Source organism: Manihot esculenta, chromosome 13, assembly GCF_001659605.2.
Source record: "Manihot esculenta cultivar AM560-2 chromosome 13, M.esculenta_v8, whole genome shotgun sequence".
Taxonomy (NCBI): domain Eukaryota; kingdom Viridiplantae; phylum Streptophyta; class Magnoliopsida; order Malpighiales; family Euphorbiaceae; genus Manihot; species Manihot esculenta.
The window spans coordinates 1682975-1703514 of NC_035173.2; the positions used below are offsets into that span (position 1 = coordinate 1682975).

General features: G+C 35.0%; 3 protein-coding genes across 6 annotated transcripts; 2 read left to right on the forward strand and 1 right to left on the reverse strand.

Annotated features, from left to right (window-relative positions):
• Positions 1-955: 955 nt before the first annotated feature.
• On the forward strand, positions 956-4901 carry LOC110630013 (F-box/kelch-repeat protein At1g67480). 3 transcript variants are annotated; one of them, XM_021777301.2, is made up of 5 exons: positions 957-1241; positions 1976-2067; positions 2483-2556; positions 2654-3489; positions 4009-4901. In XM_021777301.2, exons 4-5 carry the CDS (start codon positions 2960-2962, stop codon positions 4634-4636), a joined length of 1158 nt encoding a protein of 385 aa, XP_021632993.1. In that variant the 5' UTR covers positions 957-1241; positions 1976-2067; positions 2483-2556; positions 2654-2959; the 3' UTR covers positions 4637-4901. The 3 variants fall into 3 exon arrangements, with proteins under 3 accessions (XP_043805775.1, XP_021632993.1, XP_021632992.1); XM_043949840.1 differs by having other exon boundaries at positions 956-1241; positions 2483-3489; XM_021777300.2 differs by lacking the exon at positions 1976-2067.
• Positions 4902-5192: 291 nt separating this feature from the next.
• On the forward strand, positions 5193-9477 carry LOC110629360 (nuclear pore complex protein NUP54). The gene is made up of 9 exons (XM_021776287.2): positions 5193-5878; positions 5980-6033; positions 6264-6323; positions 6438-6548; positions 7382-7447; positions 7531-7617; positions 8412-8513; positions 8605-8754; positions 9036-9477. The coding sequence occupies exons 1-9, from the start codon at positions 5420-5422 to the stop codon at positions 9150-9152; spliced, it is 1206 nt and encodes a 401-aa protein (XP_021631979.1). The 5' UTR covers positions 5193-5419; the 3' UTR covers positions 9153-9477.
• Positions 9478-9532: 55 nt separating this feature from the next.
• LOC110629359 (mannosyl-oligosaccharide glucosidase GCS1) lies at positions 9533-19009 on the reverse strand. Of its 2 annotated transcripts, XM_021776286.2 has the most exons (22): positions 18567-19009; positions 18407-18480; positions 17997-18248; positions 17659-17833; positions 17079-17165; positions 16894-16962; positions 16679-16775; positions 15882-15964; positions 15144-15251; positions 14392-14513; positions 14163-14270; positions 13965-14038; positions 13110-13235; positions 11844-11911; positions 11490-11639; positions 11361-11411; positions 11164-11220; positions 10570-10719; positions 10333-10424; positions 10137-10246; positions 9991-10054; positions 9533-9877 (listed from the first exon to the last, which is right to left on the reverse strand). In XM_021776286.2, the coding sequence occupies exons 1-22, from the start codon at positions 18861-18863 to the stop codon at positions 9739-9741; spliced, it is 2553 nt and encodes an 850-aa protein (XP_021631978.1). In that variant the 5' UTR covers positions 18864-19009; the 3' UTR covers positions 9533-9738. The 2 variants fall into 2 exon arrangements, with proteins under 2 accessions (XP_021631978.1, XP_043805377.1); XM_043949442.1 differs by lacking the exon at positions 15144-15251.
• Between the last annotated feature and the right edge of the window lie 1531 nt (positions 19010-20540).

Below are 20540 nucleotides of genomic sequence, written 5' to 3' on the forward strand. Positions count from 1 at the left end.
TCTGCAACTCTTGCTTATCCACACTATTCTAACTTGTAAATCTGACTTAGCGTCGGAGGGTTTCCGCCGGGGCATCCCCGGTGGACCCTTGACCCCCTTTTCCCTTATTTTGCAGGTTATTTTCTCAAAGAGAATATAGAGAGACTCATTTGATAAACCCATCAGAGAGTCCAAAAAGGAATCAGATCCATATAATAGGGGACGAGGGAGAACCAGATCTATCGGATATGGAGCCCAGGAAGATTGAGAGTTATCAATTCTATTCTTCATTTTATTTGATTTTTTTTTTATAAAAAAATAGATTTTAAAATTTAGATTATTGAGAGAGAAGAAGAGAAAGTTAAAAAAAAAATTGAATTATTGAAAAAGAGAAAGAAGTAAAATAATTGGGAAGAAGAAGAAAAGGTAATTGAGGGCAAAACTAAATATTAAAAGCATGAAGAGTTTTTTTTTGACAAAATATTTTTTTTTTGAAATAAATAGAGTTTTAATGTAAATACATATTCATCTAGAAAATAATATAAAGTTAAAATTGTTGAAAAGCACATTACAAAACATTAAAGAAATAAAAAAGTGAAAAAAGTAACCATTTAAATATAAAAGAAAAAAAAATATTAAATGAAATTTAGATAAAGAATGAAAGTAAGTGCTGGGTTCACGCATCTTATTTGTTGGCATGGACATCAACGGTCTATATCCAATTTCTGTCTAGATTATGAGATTATATATATTTCACACTGCAGATCTCAATGTTAATAATTAAAATATTAACTTTAGCAACTGAATTAATAATTAAATTAGCATTTTTACACCAAAATTTCCATGAGACAAGAAAATTTTTCAATTTTCAATTTTCAATTTTCCATTTTCGTTGATTTTATGAAAATCTTAGAAGTTAGAACCTAAGAAGTAGAGTGGTTATATAACACAACGCATGTACCAGATCATATCCCAATAGTTCTAATTTTCATCAAAGAAAAAAAAAATTACAAAATAAAAAAAAGGATAGAGAAATTCATCCGTTTGCCTACAAAACGCAACTTCGACAACGTTGTCTATCTCTTTGGTTCGTGACCGTGTCGAGGAAATCTGATCCTGACGTGGTTTCTCTCTGTCGATTTTATCCCAAACACTTCCAAATTTAGCTCTCTATCTATATTCCTCGTTTCACGCTTCTCTTACACTAATTTATATCTGCCTGAAACATTTCTCTTCTGGCTAATTCCATTTTCCTTTTTCAGGTAAAACCTCTTTCTCCCTTCCTCTCTGTTCTCTATTACTCAGTTTGGCAGATTTCTTTCTTAATATCAAGCTTGATCTTATCAGCATTTCTTTCTTAGTTTCGTCCTGGATCATCTTTGTAATTTTCTTGCGCTTTAGTAACTCCTCTTCTTGCAGTTTTAAGCTTTTTTTTTTTTCTTTTTTTGCTTTTGTCTAGTTTTTTTCCCTCTTTCTTCTGTTGTTTCGTCTAAGTTATGAAGGTAATATGATGAATTTTTGCGTCATTTTCACCTTTTGTTATATTATTAGCATATGAATCGCGATTTATTTTTTCTTATGGTTTTTTTAGTTACTGGGAATTATTCTGTTGGTGGGTTTATTCTCCAATATCAAATTTGTTATGGTTTTCTGTTATTTGCATTTCTCAAAGCTGTTTCGGTTATATTCGATTGGGTTCCTTCTGGTTTGCTTGGATGGTCCATCTGTTATTCTCATGGTTTAGAATTTAGATTCTTTGATTGCCTTGTATTGTTTTTTATATGTATCCTGTACAAGATCTGTCTCTTTTAATGATCTGATATGGATCTTTTACTTGTAAAATTTCATTATTGTATTTGGTCAATTGTTTATTGGTTTTAATTCTGGGTCACCTGAGCATCTTCTTTGTAGGTTTTGGACAAGGGTTTTTTTTTTTTTTTTTAAATTAAATTATTCATTCAAAGTTATTTTCTTATGAGGGACTCAATTTCTTCAGCGGGCTCTCTCTCTTCTGGTGAGGAATAATGGCAGGGTGGACTTAGACGTATCTAGCCTTCCTGTTGTGTGAAAGGATATTTGGTGGTTAGGGTAGGTGAACTCGAGATTTATTCTTTCGATAGTTTCGTGAAAGTGCGGCAATTTTTTTAATAAATAAAGGAGAGGGTGCGGTTGTGTCCATTTCATTTATTTAACTTTTGAAGTGACGTTGTTCCTTTTTGTTATGGGTATGAAAATGGTGCACAGAATTAAGTACTGCTATTGTTGTATATGTTGCTTTTTGGTTATTTGAGTTGCTTTTCCATTGGAAAATTCCATGGATCCTTCATGTACTGCCTAGTAGAAACTATTGCCAAATCTGGGCGTACTCTTTATCCTCCTCAAAAGTGAATTAACAAATAAAATTGCTCTTGCTGCTGTCAAGATCTTGATTATCTTTTAGTCTTTGAAGTTCCTGATTGATAATTCTAATATTAATTTATGTTTCTATCATATTACTATGCAGGTAGATACATACAAGTCCAATAAAGATGGAAGTCATTGGCGGCTGAGACTTGCTCAGTTCTATGGCCTTGACTGGTATGTGCTTGTTTTAGAGGGGAGTGTTGTATTATTCTTTTGATGGATAAATATTGGTTATTTTAGCATTTATGTTAATTAGTATTATTATGCATAGAAATTTGGGCAATGTGTGGAGCAAGTGACTATTTTAGAGGCTTAAGGAACAGGAGCTATAAGAGCAGGATTTCTGGTATGGAATATGAATCAGACTGGACAAGACACAGAAAATCCTCAGCATTTACTGCTCAAGAAATTCGTTCTGCAACACCTTTTATGCCTTGGTCTTGTAGAATTTCTATAGGTGATAGTTATCATGAGTTTCTTTAATTGAACATCTGTCATTTCTAAGTAGTGTTACATTCTAGGGAGATATAGTAGATTGGATACAATAATCATCTACATCTCTCTTGGTTTCCTGAAAATGCTGAGTTTTGAGAGTGGAAAGAGGAGACTGACAGAGACAAATATGTCTTTCTCCACTTCGTTCACCCAAGATAAGTCAACTTATTCGAAGAGCAACCTTCTATTAGCTTCGGCAGTTGCTGATGATATTGACTGCCCCATTCTACCTGGGCTGCCTGATGATGTGGCAAAATATTGCCTTGCACTCGTTCCTCGTCCCTATTTCCCAGCTATGGGAGCTGTCTGCAAGAAATGGAGATCTGTTATTAAAAGCAAAGAATTCCTTGTTGTGCGAAAATTGGCTGGGTTGCTTGAGGAGTGGCTATTTGTCCTAACTATGGATTCTCAAGGAAAGGAGAGCCACTGGGAGGTTATGGATTGCTTGGGAAACCGGTGTCAGCTTCTTCCACCAATGCCTGGTCCTATGAAAGCTGGCTTTGGGGTAGTTGTTCTGAATGGAAAGCTCTTTGTCATGGCTGGTTATTCAGTTATCGATGGGACTGGCTCTGCCTCTGCAGATGTTTATGAATATGATTCTTGCCTCAGTAGGTATGTTTTCCATAAGAACATGGTACTTTCTGTCTCTGCTTGTGTGTGTGTTTTTCACTTTCCAGCTTTTTCTTTGCTAAGTTTATATATTTTTCCTTGTAAGTTTATATATAGGTAGGCCTCGTGGAAATTGTTATTTTCTAGTTGCTGGTGTGGAGCCTGGAATTGTGAATCGTTACTTCTTTATAGATGTGTCAAAAACCTTATTCTCCTTATAGATCAACACCAAGATGGTGACTTCATTCAATTTTAGATACATTTTTGCAACTTGTTTAACCGGCTTGTCAGTAGCATGATTTGCAAATTACAATTTTAGAGAACCCATTCTTTGTATAGCTAAGAATGACAACCTCCACTATGTTGTTTGTCTTTTGGAACTCATTTTAGAACAATAAAATAATTATTGCTGGTTTATTCCTAAGTAGGGTTTGATCTGGCCTCATTGTCCAATTATTTGAGTGCTATTTTTGGATTCTTCAGATTCTTACTCGTTATGCAATGTGGCCTCTGTAATTGCAGTTGGAGCAAATTATCAAGCATGAATGTTGCACGCTTCGATTTTGCATGTGCAGAGGTTAATGGCAAAGTCTATGCTGTTGGGGGCTATGGAAAAGATGGCGATAGTCTCTCAAGTGTGGAGATGTATGATCCTGACTCTGAAAAATGGACCCTGATAGAGAGTCTTCGCCGCCCAAGGTGGGGCTGTTTCGCTTGTGGCCTTGAGGGGAAGCTTTATATCATGGGAGGACGGTCAAGCTTCACTATTGGTAATTCAAAATGTGTTGATGTGTACGACCCAGAGAGACATTCATGGTGTGAGATCAAGAACGGTTGTGTCATGGTCACTGCTCATGCTGTGCTGGAAAAAAAGCTCTTCTGTATGGAGTGGAAGAATCAGCGGAAACTAGCAATATTCAATCCAGAGGACAATTCCTGGAAAATGGTTCCTGTTCCATTGACAGGCAGCTCAAGTATTGGTTTTCGGTTCGGAATACTCGACGGGAAACTTCTATTGTTTTCACTAGAGGAAGCACCAGGTTATCGAACTCTCTTGTATGATCCTAATGCTTCCCCAGGTTCAGAGTGGCAGACTTCTGAAATAAAGCCATCTGGGCTGTGCTTGTGCAGTGTGACCATCAAGGCATGAAATGGGCGTTGTCTGAGACTTCAAGATCTTATTACCGAGTCTAGAAAGTATCTGTACATTTATTGGATAGCTTTGTATCTGTTAGATGTCTCTGCTTTTGGTTGGTTTGCACTCGACCGACTTGATTTCAGTTTCATTTGTTGTTATGATTGAGCAATCTATTTGCTATGAATCTCTTGCTACATTCTTCTTTGCCTCTCAACTATGTTATATACTAATTAATGTTAAGGTTGATTTATTAATCAATATTATTCTTTATTCTCAATTATTGAAATTAATATTTAAAATTAATACTTCGACTGCACTCGAATATATGTATTAAATTAAATTTTAAGAAATTTTTATTTTAATTTCAATTTCAATTTCTTATGTTTTATAAAAGAATTAATAATTAGACACTATTTATTTATGTAAAATAATAATATTTTTTTAAAAATTATTTATATTTTACTATTTGATCGTGATATTAAAAATTAGACAATATCAATAATTTTTTATATAACAGCGTCATTAAAATTTTAAAAATAACTTTTAACACCAAAAGGTCCAGGAAACAGTCACACACCAGCTCTCTATTAAGCGCTGAAAGTACTTTCCCTTGAAGCGCCCGCGCTCGACGGCCCTAGTAAAAGATAAATCCTCTACCTCTCTTAGCGGCAAAAGATCGAACAACAGAGCTGCAAACACGCTACTAAAACCACAAAAGCCACAATTCATGGCTTCATATTCTTGAAAGCTGTAGAGATCTATATTTGCTAGTTCATTTTCCTCTAATCGCATACAATGTTCGGTGCTCAAGCTTCTCCAGCCTTTGGCACGCCATCCTCTATGCCTGCCTTTGGCACTCCATCCGCTACCCCGGCATTTGGCACCCCAACCTCTACCCCAGCTTTTGGCACTCCATCTTCTATGCCTGCGTTTGGCACCCCATCCTCCACCCCAGCCTTTGGCGCGCCCTCTTCGACTCCGGCATTTGGTACTCCGTCTTCGACTCCGGCCTTTGGAACTCCATCTACACCGTCTTTTGCCGCTGGCTTCGGTTCCTCCCTTTTCTCCACCCCATTTTCGTCTCAAACGCAACAGCAACAGCAGACTCCGTTTTTTCTGCAGCCTTCTACTGGTTTAGGATTTCAGACTCCATATGCTGCTTCTCAGGCGACGCCCTTCCCTAATGCTCAACTGACTACTCAGATGGCCCCTGTGGCTCCGCTTCCTTTTTCGCTCGCTGATCGTGATATTCAGGTTTTGTTTTTGTTTTCCTTTTTCTTTTTCTTCTGGTGACTAAAATCCTTGGTCTTTGTGCTTGCGGTTCAGTTTCTGATTTTTGTTTTCTACTTTTATAGGCGATTGTGGATGCTTACAAGGAGGAGCCAGGGAACCCTAAGTATGCGTTTAAGGTTCTAGTCACTTTTCTCGTCTCTTTTCTTCCATTTCATCAGTACTTTGGTTGCTGACAATGCGAGGCGGGGAAAGAAGGCTAACTCGGTTTACAATTCTTTGCTATTTTCTTTTCTTAGTTCTAATAAATCAACGTTTTTAAAATTGAAATTTATTATATGTGTATGTTTTTCAGATTAACAGAGTAGAATTAGGGTTTAGATGTTGATATTTTGTTTTAATTTTGCAGTATTTGTTGTTTAGCGTAACTGATCCACAGCATAGGGTGAAGCCTGCTGGTGTATCAGATGTGAGTTTCTTCTTTTCATTGTTCTTTATTTTTGTTACTGTTTTTTATGGAAATCATGCAATGCTATCCTCTTAAGCTTGTGCGTGGCTAAGTTTGGAGAATAGTGCATTCTAGATAATGTGGGCAGAGGCTATGGCAAAGCTAGAGGGTATGGAGAGTTCAGATCGAGAACGATTATGGCCCCAGCTTGTTCAAGGTTTCAAAGACCTGTCTCACCGGCTTAAGGTAGTGCTTGTTAAATTAAGGCATGAGTGTAATTTTAAGTAAATGGGTTAGAGTAGTTACTGTTAAAAGAAACATGATCTTGTGAGCTTGTAGAATGCCAAGTTTTCTGTTGTAAACGTCATAATGTTCTTATTTCTCCATTGCGTAAATTTCATTTTAAGGCTTCCAGCTGAAAGTTGGAGTAAGTTTATGTGAGCTAGAACTTTAAAGCTGCAAATTTCAATTTTCTTTCACCTGCTATACACTGAATCCGTAATAAAAATATTGTACTTGATATGGCACATAAGGAGTTGAAATATAAACATGCAAGCTGGCTCTATGTGCATAGAAGAAGATAACTGTGAAGGATTTGCCTGCTTCACGTTATCTCTATTTCATATGGTTCATGGATTAGGGAGAGTGTGAGACTATGTGTGAAAGATTTTCTATGAACTTCAATGATAAGTATAAAAGTTTAGGTAGCTAGTCAACTACAAAGGCAAATTATCAGTTGAAGAATAGCTAAAGCAGCAAAACTTATGTACCTGTCAAGTACCATGGGAATAAAATGAAGACTTTTAGGACTGTTGAATTCTAGGTCAAGGTCATATATCAAGAAGTTGAAATTTATTTAAATGGAGAATAAATGAACTGAAAGGTTCTGCTTTATTCAGGCTGAATTGGCCATGCTGCTGGTTTTTTCTGTGGTCTGCAATTGTATAAGAAGTAACAAATTGAAATATGTTTTAGCTCTTTACGCATAAGGTTTATGCTTTAAGCATTTCTTGTCATCATATTTGCTTGGAGACTCTTGTGAGTGAACATCTTGACACTGTAAAGTTGAATTAATGCAGCTCCAAGATGAAGTTATTGTTTCAGATGCTGAGCGATTGAGAATGACCCAAAGCAATGTGAAGATGGTATCTTTTTGTTTATCCTCATGGTTCCTTCCTTAGCACATCCTTGTTTTTGAATATGCTTTTCATGTGCAAGTACTTTGCAGCTTCAAAGGCATTTTCAAGCTGAGACTCTTCCCTGGATCCAAAGAATGAGACAAAAAGAGCAGAGTCTTCAAAGACGTCTTTTAAGGGTGAGAATGATATATGCCCTTATTATGGAAAACCACTGTGAATGGATAGAATGGTGGTAACCATTGCATTTGACATTTTAGAGTGCTGTGTAGTCTGTTATGTTTCAGTGATGTGAAGTGAAATAGATGAATCATGGTTTTAGAATCCTTTGCCATTCTTTGGTTGCGTTTATGCTATACCGAAAGATGCATGTTGAATTCTGAGTTTTTTAGTTCCATTCAACACTTTTCAAGCTTGAGTTTTCAATCCAAAAACCTCTATTTCTGAAGCAATGTACTATAGTCAAGAAAATGTTCATGGAAAAACATGCATGAAAGGGAAAGGCAATATGGAGAAAATAAGTGTTTTTACCTGCCACCTAGGAGCAAGCAATGCACACAACACATTATTTTGTGTAAGATGCAAGTTGTTTTCTCAAACTTCATCTTGCAAAAATCCTGTATCATTTACATATATGAACCTTTATATATTTTATGCATCTCAAATCAGTAGAAAATTTAACATAGCACCAATGATGAAATTACAAGGTTTAAATTGGTCCAATTGAAAGTATAGGTACAAATTGAAAATTTTGTGGAACTGTGGGCATCAAAGGATACTTCTTACCTTTTATGTGGTTGGTGGCACTATCCACTGTCGTTAAAAGTATTTAGAATCTGTTTATATGTTATTGCCAATTGTCATTTTTGTCACAATTCTGGGTCCTACACTGTCAACACACAGATGTCTTGTGTCAGCAATTTGTGAATTTAGTTCCTTTTAAGTATTGACACATTCCCCTGTATGCTTGAAGATAATGAGAATAATGGAGGCCTTGGAAGGTAAGGGTCACCGAATGCCCTTAATGAAAGGAGAAGCTGAATTGGCTGAGAAGTTGGCTGCGATAACCAGACAGGTGGGTGTCTTCTTCCTCTGTGCCCGCTCTGTGCTTTTCTTCTTCACTTGCTGCAGTGAGAGATGGTGTTAACAAGTAGAATCATATTCAGTTGAAAGGATCTGGAGCTGAACTTTCTAGACGGGTTCAGAACCTACTCACCATATCACGCGTTCAAGCAAATGCCATTGGAGCTGGCGGTTCTATTTATCTTCCAGGATCAACCAAAATACATGATCAGAGTCTAGCTGACATGCAGGAGGTAAGAATTAGGCACATTTTAAGTTATTGATGTGACGTCATTTGTTGTTTATCAATAATTAGAATTTTTTAGAGCTCATTGAGATATTTTACATCACTATGTATAATATCGTGTGAACTGAGCCAACTGGTTAGTAATCAATAATTCATTTAGCGAAAGATGTTACATCATTCTTCTAAATCCCATATTGGAAAGCAACATTACTGGAGGAATGCAATTGTTTTACGTTATTTCATGGAAATTATAGTTGATAGGTGATTAATGACTGCTTTGTTGGGCAGGTTTTACAACAACAGACAGAAGCCATTGCTAGGCTTGGCAATGTATTGAAGCGAGATATGAGAGACATGGAAATTATAATGGCAGAGGACACGGAGATGGCAGAAGATGTGAATTAGCCAGATGAGGCATAAAGGAGCACTTTGCTACATTTGTCTGGTTCTTTTTGACGCTTTGAAATTTTGAGATTGATCTAATTATGCAAATGAACTCGCTTGTTTCTTGCATCGGGCGAATAGCGGTTTTGTTGTTTGCACTGTTTTATGGGAGCCCACCTTTAAATGTATAAAGATCTGCAATGGCTAGTGAGATGAGCGTGACTTTTTTGAACTCAGACATGGCTGCTATGTTGGGATAACTTTGACCGACAGGAAATTACTGTATGCCAGAATAGTGCCTGTATCCCCTGGTAAATTGCATTTCTCCTTCAGTGTCCTCTGATCATATTTTGCCTATTTTGCATGTGAATTCTACATATTTGCCCTAAAAATTAATCAGATTTAGGTAAAAACAGTTCCGGTTTCCCCGGTCTATTATTCACCTTGTTAATAGCCAAAATTGGTCGAAACATGAAATCACAACATCTAATCAGTACACAAGTTCCTCTGAGCATAGCTTTGTATGTAATCTCTCTCTTAAATAAACCTCCTTTTTTTTTATATATATAGAAGTAAAAACAAAAAAGAAGGAAAAGAAAATGTTAGCTCAGCTATAAGCCTCTGCCATGATTAATAGCACAAGTGATGTCCAACCAGTAAACAGGCGTGCACCCTTTCCTTTACCCTTCTTCTGGTCATACTGTTCCCATAAAAACCCAGTTTGGTGGTAATTCTGAACCACATTTCTGTACCAAAACAACAAAATTAATAGAGTTTACAGTTGCAGATGGGCTTGTTTATGTAATAATAAGTCTACAACTGCAACTATTTGCCACAGAGGGTTAAATGTCAACTTCACCTAATCAGGTTGCCCCTCAACTCGTCATAGATCGCCCTGGCCTTATCTCTGTATGGTCCATCTTCTGCAAGAGTTCAACAAGAAAAAACTAGGCTGAGCTTTAAGGAATTTTCTTATGAGTGTGGGGAAAAACTGTTGGTTGATACCTTTGGAATAGTGGAAGAGTGCAGAAAGAATCCTGTAATTCATGTTCATCCAAATTGGGCCTCTCCAATAAGGTGGGTCGTGCTCTGTGTTGCGTTTCATGTACAGGGAACTGAGGAATAGATACATGTATGAGAAATATAACCTCCCAAGCAGAACTTAAGCAAATATTCACAAGGCAAGCTAGACTATAGAAACCTTGTTTTAGCAAGAGACCGGAGCCCATAGTCAGTCCATAAAATGCTCCTGTTTAGAATGAGATCAAGCTGCTTTTCCAGAATCCACGAATCCTACATTGAAGTGGTATACGTGTGAAAATCTAGAATAAGCTCATTAAAATCTAGTAAATGTAGAACAAGTGGTATATGTCCATCATACAAAAATAGTAAGACAAACATCAGAGAACTGGAGAAACAGTGTTTCCATGAAACTCACAGGTGGAATGATCTTCTCCATGAATGGAAAAAGGCCGACATAACCAACATGAGGAACTAGTCTTAACTCTGGCTTTTCTAATACTTCCCGTACAAGCTCTCGCTTTACATAACTGTTCTCCACAGTTGTCTCTTTCCAACTCAATCGAACCTATAAGTGTTTCAGAAATCAGTTTGTGAATTACATGCGAACAGACAAAGGGTATGCACTTTTTTTTTTTGTTGTTGTCAAAGAGAGAAAACAAAAGGCTATGCTAACTAGAGTTTCTGAGTAGAAAAAAAAAGCCAACAGGTCAAAAGATCGTGATTGAATAACAAAAGTCCATCTAGTTCTCTACTTATTACAACAAAATGATATGCAAATATATTAGGCCTATAATTTGAAACTCTTCACAACAGTAATAGTAGGCTTAGCAAATAGTCCAGGGGCTAACTACTGAAAAATATGGAAGGTACATCCGTATAGACCACATAGAGGAACAACATAAGAAGAGGAGTACATCATACACAGAAGAAAGTTAGAAACTCCAACCAACTAATAAGCAGTATCAAATTACTGATATCAGGGGAAAACAGTAGTAAAACAGCAAAGTACCTTTTCTGTATGATTGCCAAAATCAAAATATGCTCCATATGCAGGATCTAGGTGCATCTGGTAAAAGATCAAGCATCTATTAGACGTAAAATGATACTGTTACATTATTTGCAGGTTCAAATGCATTTTGATGCAAATGCAGCATTGGAAGGAAGGAGTTATAAGCATCTCCTTAGAGCATTGCAAAAGTAACAAACCTGATTGAGCGTTTCAAAATTTGAAAGTAGCTTGGCTGTTGAACCATAATCCTGCATTGCACCAAATTTTTAAGTACTAAATCTTTAGTACTTTCAACGCTATTCTTCTACTTGGTGTTTTTAGCATACCTTCCCAGACCTGTATTCTTTCTTTAACAGCTGTGTGATGGAATGCATGCAATTTGCAGCAAGAAGCATCCAACACCTAAGATCCAAGTGACGTTCTTCTTCACTTGGATGCGAAGCACGGGGATAATCATCCAGTCCAGAGGAAAGTGTCTGGAAATGCCAGAAATAACATCATCCTACTTCGTGTCATTTGATTGGAATTGAAATATTAAAAAAATCATCATAAAGCCAATTATATTGATGAACAACGTTGTAGAATTATTAGCAAACAAGTAAATATCAATTATTTATGCCAATTCCAAAGGAAATTTTGTGCCAAGACTTTGACAACAACTAAATGTTGTAAAACACAACCTTTGGGTTTAGCTCACGAGTTGATGAGTTGTCCCTCCCATGCCAAAAATAACTGCCAATCTCCTTCCCTGGATCACAATTGTTTTTAAACATTATACTAACAGTAGTTAAATAAAAAAATGTCTTGCTTGTCCAAACATCAGCCTAATAGAATTGTCCAAGATTTGGAGGATGAGGGCATCTTTATCTTCTATTTCTCACCAATCAAAAAATCCAAAAACGTTTATGAAGGCATGTATCTTCTCTTTCCCCACAAGGAAAAATAAATCCAAAAACACTTTAATGCCTTAAGTTCAATTAATTTGGTTGCATGCAAAAATCATTTTTTTTATTCAGCCATACAGTTGGTTAAGTTTCAAAAAACTTCTAACCGTTATACCTATTTAGGAATTTTGAGATCCACTACAATGCAAATAAAGGAAAAACAGTATTCAAATATTCCAGTATAACTAGAATTGCTTGGTCTATGAACAACATCAACTCATAGCCTATACCCTCCCCAAACCTAGGGGTATAAACGAACCGAGCCGAGCCGAGCTTTGAAGAGCTCAAGCTTGGTTTGTTAAAATTTTTTCGAGCTCGAACCGAATTCGAGCTTTACTCATGCCGAATTCGAGCTTTACTCATATCGAACTCGAGCCGAGTATTAAGAAGTTCAAGCTTGGCTCGTTTAGGAAACGAGCTTAGACGAATCGAGCTGAGTCGAAAATAGTTCACGAGTAATTTAATTTATTTACATGTATAATGAGTTTTAGTTTAAAACTAATAAGTTTAAAACTAAAATAATTTTAGTTAAATAAGTATATCTATAAATTAGCATGTAAACTTATAAAGATGAGTTTTTAAATCTTAATGATCTAAATATATGCAAGTTTAAGAGTATAACTAAACTATATAGAGCTGAATTTTAAAAAATTCAGATTTGGCTCATGAAAGTATATGCAGGGTTTAGCTTATTTCTCTTATGATAGTAATTTCAGTTTACTTAACGAGACTGTTCACGAGCCTATTCGCGAGCCTGCTCATGAACTCAGAAATGAGTCGAGCTCACGAGCCTTAACGAGCCGAATAATATGGAGCTCAAGCTTGGCTCGTTTACTAAACGAGCCTAAAAATTAAGCTCGAGCTTGGCTCATTTACAAATCGAGTCGAGCTTTTATCGAATCGAACCTCGAATAGCTCACGAACGGTTTGGCTCATTTACACCCCTACCCAAACCCGCCAGACACCCCACCAAATCAAATTAAAAGAAGATGGGTGGAATACCTGACTGGGTAGTATTGAACCACTGGAACCAAGCTTCAAGACGAACAAAAGCCCGCTCTAGGAAGGAGATGATCTCATTGCTTTCATCAGAGGTAAACTTATTTTTCTCTATGCCATGAAGTAGATCTGAAGCAACAAAATTTAACATTAGATCTGATTTACATCATCTTGATGCATGTTCTAACCCAGATATATACTGTGACCCAGAAAAAGTAACATCTAACACTTTAATCTATGGTAAATTGATAATTATCAGGAAGCATATGAGACAAGCAGGGTGGAACTGGCTTGAACCAAAAATATAGCACATATAAGGTAGAAGGAAAGAACTTGTGTAGTGAGGTGGTTCCATACTTCTGTTAATGGTCTCTCCTCCCATACATTTTCATACCTTTTCCAGCTTTTAGGAAGATACACACATAAATGCATCACAAGTCTGTAATTCACACGAAAGGCCAGAACCCACCATAAACCACTAAAGGGGAGCTGAGATATCTCAACCTATTCAACTCAAGCAATTTGGATTAATGACTGTATAGGCTTCTTTTGTAAAAGTTTCCATTTTCTTTTCATTTCGCACCAACTAGTTGACTAAAACCTTTAAACATAAGAAACTTGCATCAGGTCATTAATTGATCTAGAAAGTAACCGGCATCATCACCCTATCAATGTATTTACTAATGGCTAAACATGATGATATACAAACTGAAAAAGACATGGCCTCCCAGGGGAAAAGGTGGATAATGAAATTTCATGATTATATTTTTATTGCTAGTATGAATGTCTGATACTGTTGTACTATCAAGATATTAAAATCCAAATATGTCAAGTAAAAATCTTATAAAAAACACTTACCTCTTATAACCAAAAATAGTGTTGGAGGATTTCCATTACTTGGATGCTGAAGAACAAATTCTTCTGGAACCTTGCTGTAATTACACCAAAAAAGAATGCACAATTACTTCATTAATGAACAGATATCTATTTCCCTCACTGAATAAACTTCAAATCAATTACAATCAAGTACTTGATAACTAAATTGACTGATGGTACCTGAGAGATTCAGATCCCAATATTTGTTCCCGAGGAATCCATCCATCAATATTCATTAAATCTAACCAGTGGCCAACTATATCCAAGCATATGTGAATATCCCAACGCCTTATCATTCCCCACCCAAAACAAAAATAAAATCATTTAACCCATTATTACTTCCACAAAAAAGTGAGCAACTGAAGTCTTAAATTTGCTTCAAGAGGATAATGGAATAAAGGTGACTAACCAGATCAACAGTTGATGAAAACCTTCATCCCATAGAAACCCCCTCGGAAAGAAGGGTCGACTTGGAACTGCTGTGTAAAGCTCAGCTGGCCAATATTTGATAAAATTATCATGATTTTTATGCTGCAATGAAATATTAATCACTGTATGACTTTGTCAGATGTTCAAATTGATTACTGGTAGGTGCAAATTAAAGGATTTTTGCTAGACTGTGAAAGGAGAGAACAGCACATCCGACATGAAAAAAGTTAAATCCATGGGGGTTTAATTTTCTATATTTATATTAAATAGCTGAACCAGGTAAATCATCTCTAAAGAAGGGGATCACTGAGAAAGGCAACATACAAATTCTCATTTTGTGACCCGTGCGCTCCTTTCTTCTCTCTGTCTCACATATATTGCAACAGTTTTCTTCTTACATTTTTACTTCTATTTTCCTTATCTTCTTCATGAAAACAGAGACCAATAATCTCTCTCTCCCTCTGCTCTCCCCCCTCCCCCAAACAGCTTATTCAGGTTCACAGTTCACTCTTGTCATCCTCCCCAGTTGGTTTATTGTGGTCAATCAAGTGAATTTTGTGAAGGAATAGCCAACAATTTGCCAAGAATCCACAGCATAAAATGAATTCACCATGGGACATCACTTGGTTATTTAAAGCTACCAAGGAAGAATACTGGTTGAAATATTCACATGCCAATAAGATGATCACTTTACAGATCCTAGATTGCAGTAAAATAAAACATGCAACTTACATTAGAATTTCTAGCATATGCTATCTTTGATTGACCATAAAAGTAGCCAATGCCCCCCAACATATTGGCAACAGCAACCTTACCAACAATTCTGGATTCAGAATCAAGCTGAACAAATATTAACGAAACGTCAGTATTTTTTTAAGCCAAAATGTTGGGGTACTTGTACTTTGGCACAAAAGCAAACAAAAGAAATGGTAAATGGACAACATATTTGCAAGAAACAGTCACCAATCTAATTGAGCTTCCAATAAAAATTTGGTACTTTTAAGTTACCAAGGTATCATTTCATGCCACAACTGCATCTCCTAAATTTTCCTGTGAAGATGCCATAAATATGGATAACAAATTTGCAAGAAATTGCAAAGGTCAGCAAACAGACAGTGCATTAGGAAAGTCAACATGATTTTAAAAGTTGCATTTCCACCAAAGAAAAAAACATAAATAGGTTACTGACATAACACAATTTACAGGATGTGGGAAAGGCTCCCGTAAAAGAGTAAAAAAAGAGACTTGGAGAGTTCTGATCAGGCATGCTGAGTACTTGTACTTAATTAACATATATTAAATGATGGTGCCAGATTAAACCTTTGCTACTACATTCATCATTTTGAATATACTTAAAATTGAAATAGTACAATTGATGTGACTATGAGTGGCTGTAAGGTGCACAAGGGCTGTCCAACATACATATTTACAGTAGAATAAGTGAATAACACATATTTCAAAGGTTAATACCTTGCCAGCAATATTAAAGCACCGGTCGAACTTGGCATCAAATTCTGATTGCTTCCCTAGCAATTGATTTGTCAGTAAGGTGCCTGGAAATTATACAGCACAAAGAACTTTGAGGAAGGTAAAATACAAGAATTTCATTTCTTGGAAGCCAGTCAATAGAGTTTCACTTGAGTCAACAGAAACCCAAAGGAAAAAAAAAAGATGGATACCAGAAATCTAATCAGCCATAGACAAAATTACAAAACTGATTTATACTGAAATTTGAACCTTCCAAAATGTCAAAAATGGAAGAAATGTGGGTCTGACAACAAATTTGAAACCTGGAATACTGGAAATAATAAAAAAAGCAATTTGAAACCTGGAATACTGGAAATAATAAAAAAAAGCAAAGGGCTACAAAAAATACATATTTAAACACCCAGTATAAAGTGAAAAGTTGAAAACATGCAAGGTAAGCCTTCTTGAGAGCACACAGAAGACACAAGTGAGCTGCTCTCATGCATATATGTTGTATAAAATCCTGCCCATATCATGTAAGAGTCATCCATATTTAGGTTATTCGTGCCTTAGATTAAAATTTCACTTTTTTTCATTGAAGTTAAAACAATAAAAAACTCAGCAACACTCAAATGGAGAGGATGGCAGCAGAAGACTGTATCTAATTTTGATTGTACAGCTGATTAGGGACATAGAGCAATGTATAAGAGGTGGTAGAACATAATTAACTGAAAAATATTTTAAGATAATAAATAAGCAGACACATTAATTATTGAGATGAAATAGATATTGGAGAAAACCTGTCAGGCTGTTTACACGTTCTTTTACTCTTGAATCTTTTAGTCCAGTTCCAGACACAAAAGCAATATCTGTTTTGAATGGAATCCCAGCAGAAAGCTGCATGAGACCATGAACTTCAGAGATGATATAGAATATCAAAGATGAAAAAGAATAAGCTGACTTATTAAAGAAAAACTGCATGCATTTTAGAATGAGTAGCGTCATGGCCATATACCTGAAAAACTAAGATATTTGAAGAATCTTCAGATGAGTCAGATAGCAGCAGTAGGCCTAACTTTCTTGCCTGGTAAGATGCACACAAGCAAATAGGAAAATGAAGAAGAAGAAACTTAGAAGATGCACCTAGCAAAATACACACATCAATGCATTTGAAATCAACAGAGATAACAGGTAAGATACTTGGTCCCCAAGATTCTGCTGGACAAGATCAGACAAATTGTGAATATGAGGTGTCCTGAAGCCAGAATAGTGGATCTCCAAAACATCCTATAAAACAAATCAGCATTGGAGGATGGAATATTAACAAAAGTCACAAGAAGGTAGAAGAAAGAAGATAATTTATTTTAAGGACGTGACATTTAGAACACAAATTCCAGATGACAACCTAATAACTAATTCTTGAACACATAAACTGCTACAAATTTATGTTTCAAAGAATAATAAAACTAGCAGAATTTTAAATGAGGAAGTGAAGATTTAGAAACCTGTGATTATAAATAATTCACTACATGAGCATTGAGCACTTCACAAATTTCTGATATAACTAACCTACCCAGTCTCCCCCAACATGTTAGACAGTGATGAAATGTATGATTTTGAAGTTACAATGGTGAGGCATATGTGATTGGCTATATTTGGCATGAAAAGTTACTTGACTGGAATATAGAAACATCGGTGTTTTATGAATTTAGCCACCCCCATTTTTGCTGTAGGATAGAGAAGTTAGCCTTTTCACCATGACAATCAGTCACTGGATTACCTTAGATTCTAGATGTAGCTGCCAATCTCCAATGTCTGAACGTGAACCTGATGCCAGAAGAGAATTCTCATGTATGTCTATGTCATCCTTTCTCAAACTTAGAGGACTTCCATCTTCATTAGCCAAATAGAAAAACAAATGCCCTTTTTGCTGCATTTCATCATTCCAGTCAGATCTGCAAGTTTCCAGTGAGGACAATAAATCATTTTATGAAATCCAAATGCTCAATTCATTGAAATCGCCCTGTTTTTATGCAAATTATGTTCAGTGTGGGTGCACAAAAGAAGCACGATACAAATGTGGGAGGAACAATTCAGATAGCAGGTGAAGCTCTTTACTTCTCACTTTGGGCATCAATTCGAACTGCCCAATCTCCTCCATAGCCACTGCCTTCACTTTTGGATTTCAAGAAACTGGTTTCCAACCTCAAGCCGTGATCAACAAGCACTTGATGCCCAAAATCACGACCATTATGTTGTGTCCAGCCATAAGTGCTTAGCTCATCAGAGTCTTGGCACACATGTCTCATAAAATACCTTCCATCCTTTAAGCCAATCCACATTAAACCAGCGACCAAAGACCGAGGTGCCCTGCAAACCAGTAAAGGCAAAACTTTCCATAAGAAGGCAAGCAAATAGAAAGGGAAAAAAAAAGCAAGAAGAAAAAAAGATGAATGAGAAACATTCCATAATAATCAATAGGCAAATTCAGGTAAACGAAACAATTCAATGAGTAACAACAGAATTACCTAGCGCGAATTCCAAGATAAACATGAGGGCGATATGTTCCCCAGTACAGGCTCTCTTTGTGCTCACCTTGGAACTTACAAGACATACATGCTCTAGTCAAATTGAAAGATCTACTTGCGTAACGAAAAGGAAATATTCAAATTAAATAAGTGAGGCTACCTGAGGAAGGTCCATGAGCTTCGGAGCAGGAAAGGGCGTGACAACCCTAGGCCTTTGAGCTTGTTCAACAGGCTTCATGAGATTGTTAATCAAGAAGAATATAACCAAGAAGGAGCACACGCCAATGCCCAGAATGATTTTGAGATCAACGTTTAGGATTCGAATCAAACTGTGATCCTCACTTCTATTTCTCCTCTTTTTGAAGTTAGGTTTCGTACTACGGAGAGCACCGTCGTCACCGCTATCTGTGGTGGACTTGATTCTGCTCCGAGCACTGCTCCGGCTACTACCTGCCATTTGAGGTTGAGCGAGTGCAAACCAGCTGTTTATATGTAGTGCATTTGATCGACGAAGCAAGAGTAATGGACTCGAGGTTTTGAGAAGAAGGAAGGATTGGTGAAGCTGGTCCTCTCCTCGACCAGAACTGGGAGTTGGAAAATGGACTAAAGCTGCACCAGATGTGGGCCTCGTATAGCCGCAGCCAGCCGGGTTTGAACCGAACCGGTTCCGTCTGATTTCAATAAAAATTATATTTTCTTAATTTTTTTAAAATAACAAAATTACCACTTATTATGAATGAAATTAATTAATTAGTGTCTATATTTTTAAGAGTATACTAAATAGTTTCCGTCAACTTTTATATAATAGTGATAACCTGCTAAAATTTATTGAAAGAGATTTTAATTAAATTTTTAAAAAATGATTATTTAATTAATTAATTAATTTTAAAATAGCAAGATAAATTAAGGAGTTAATACTTTTTAGTTTTAATTTTATTATAATTATATTTTATTTTTTTATTAATTAAAATTTAATTTTTTAAAATTATTTTAATTGTGCTTATCATTATTTAAAAAAACTAATAAAATTATTATATCACTCACTACATTAATATTATATTATCATTTATTAAAAAAATTTATATTTTATTTTTATTACAATTTCATCTAATTTTTTTATTTTTCAATATTCTATTAAATACACCATTTATAATTGAAACTTATAAAATTATAAAATTATTTTTTTAATATTAAATATATTTAAAAATTATTATTTATATTATAATTTTTTAAAAATTTTTATCAATAATTTTATAATAATAATTTGTTTTAATTTTATTTTGACTAAAATTATTATCAATTAATTTTTAATATATTTATTATTTAACATTACTTCTTAAGAAAATAATTTTATTAAATATATTCATCAAGTATTAAAAAATAATTTAATATGATATTCAACATTATTCAATTTAAAAATAATAAAATAAATTTTTAAGATGCATTTTTTTAAATTATTTTTTTAACTCTCAAATATAATGCTAATTCATATTTTTTAAAAAATTATACTAATATTTAGAGTGTATTTCAAAAAAAATAGTAATATATAGATTAAATATTTAATTATTTAGTCTGACTTGATTATATATCTAAAAACATATGTAATTCATTTAAAATCATAAATTCAGGTTTCATTTCTCTATTTTTTTAAAAAATATTAATAAAATAGATAATTACTAAAAATCTCTTATACTTTTAGTTTTGGTGTAATTATATCCTAAATTTTTAAATTATTATTAATTTTATTCTGAAATTTATTGGCGTGGTATTGATATGGTGAATATTGTGATAAATTCATTAATTTTTAATAATACAAATAAAGTAAATTATAATTGGAACAATTTTAAAAGATTAAATTTTAATTGGTAAAAAATTATAAAATGTAATTACAACAAAATAAAAAACACACATTTTTTTTTTGCCATTAACTCTAAGTTAAACCATATATGAGCATGACCAATTTTTATTGGAAAAATTACTAAATCCAAATGAAGCAAATTAAACTAAAAACCACAATTGAGATTGAAACCAAAAGGAAATTTTCACTCCAGTTTCAATTCAGTCCAAGAGATAGACAGTCTTGCATACTTGGGTTGGTTAAATTTATCTTGGAGTAGAGAGCTGAGGAAGTTGG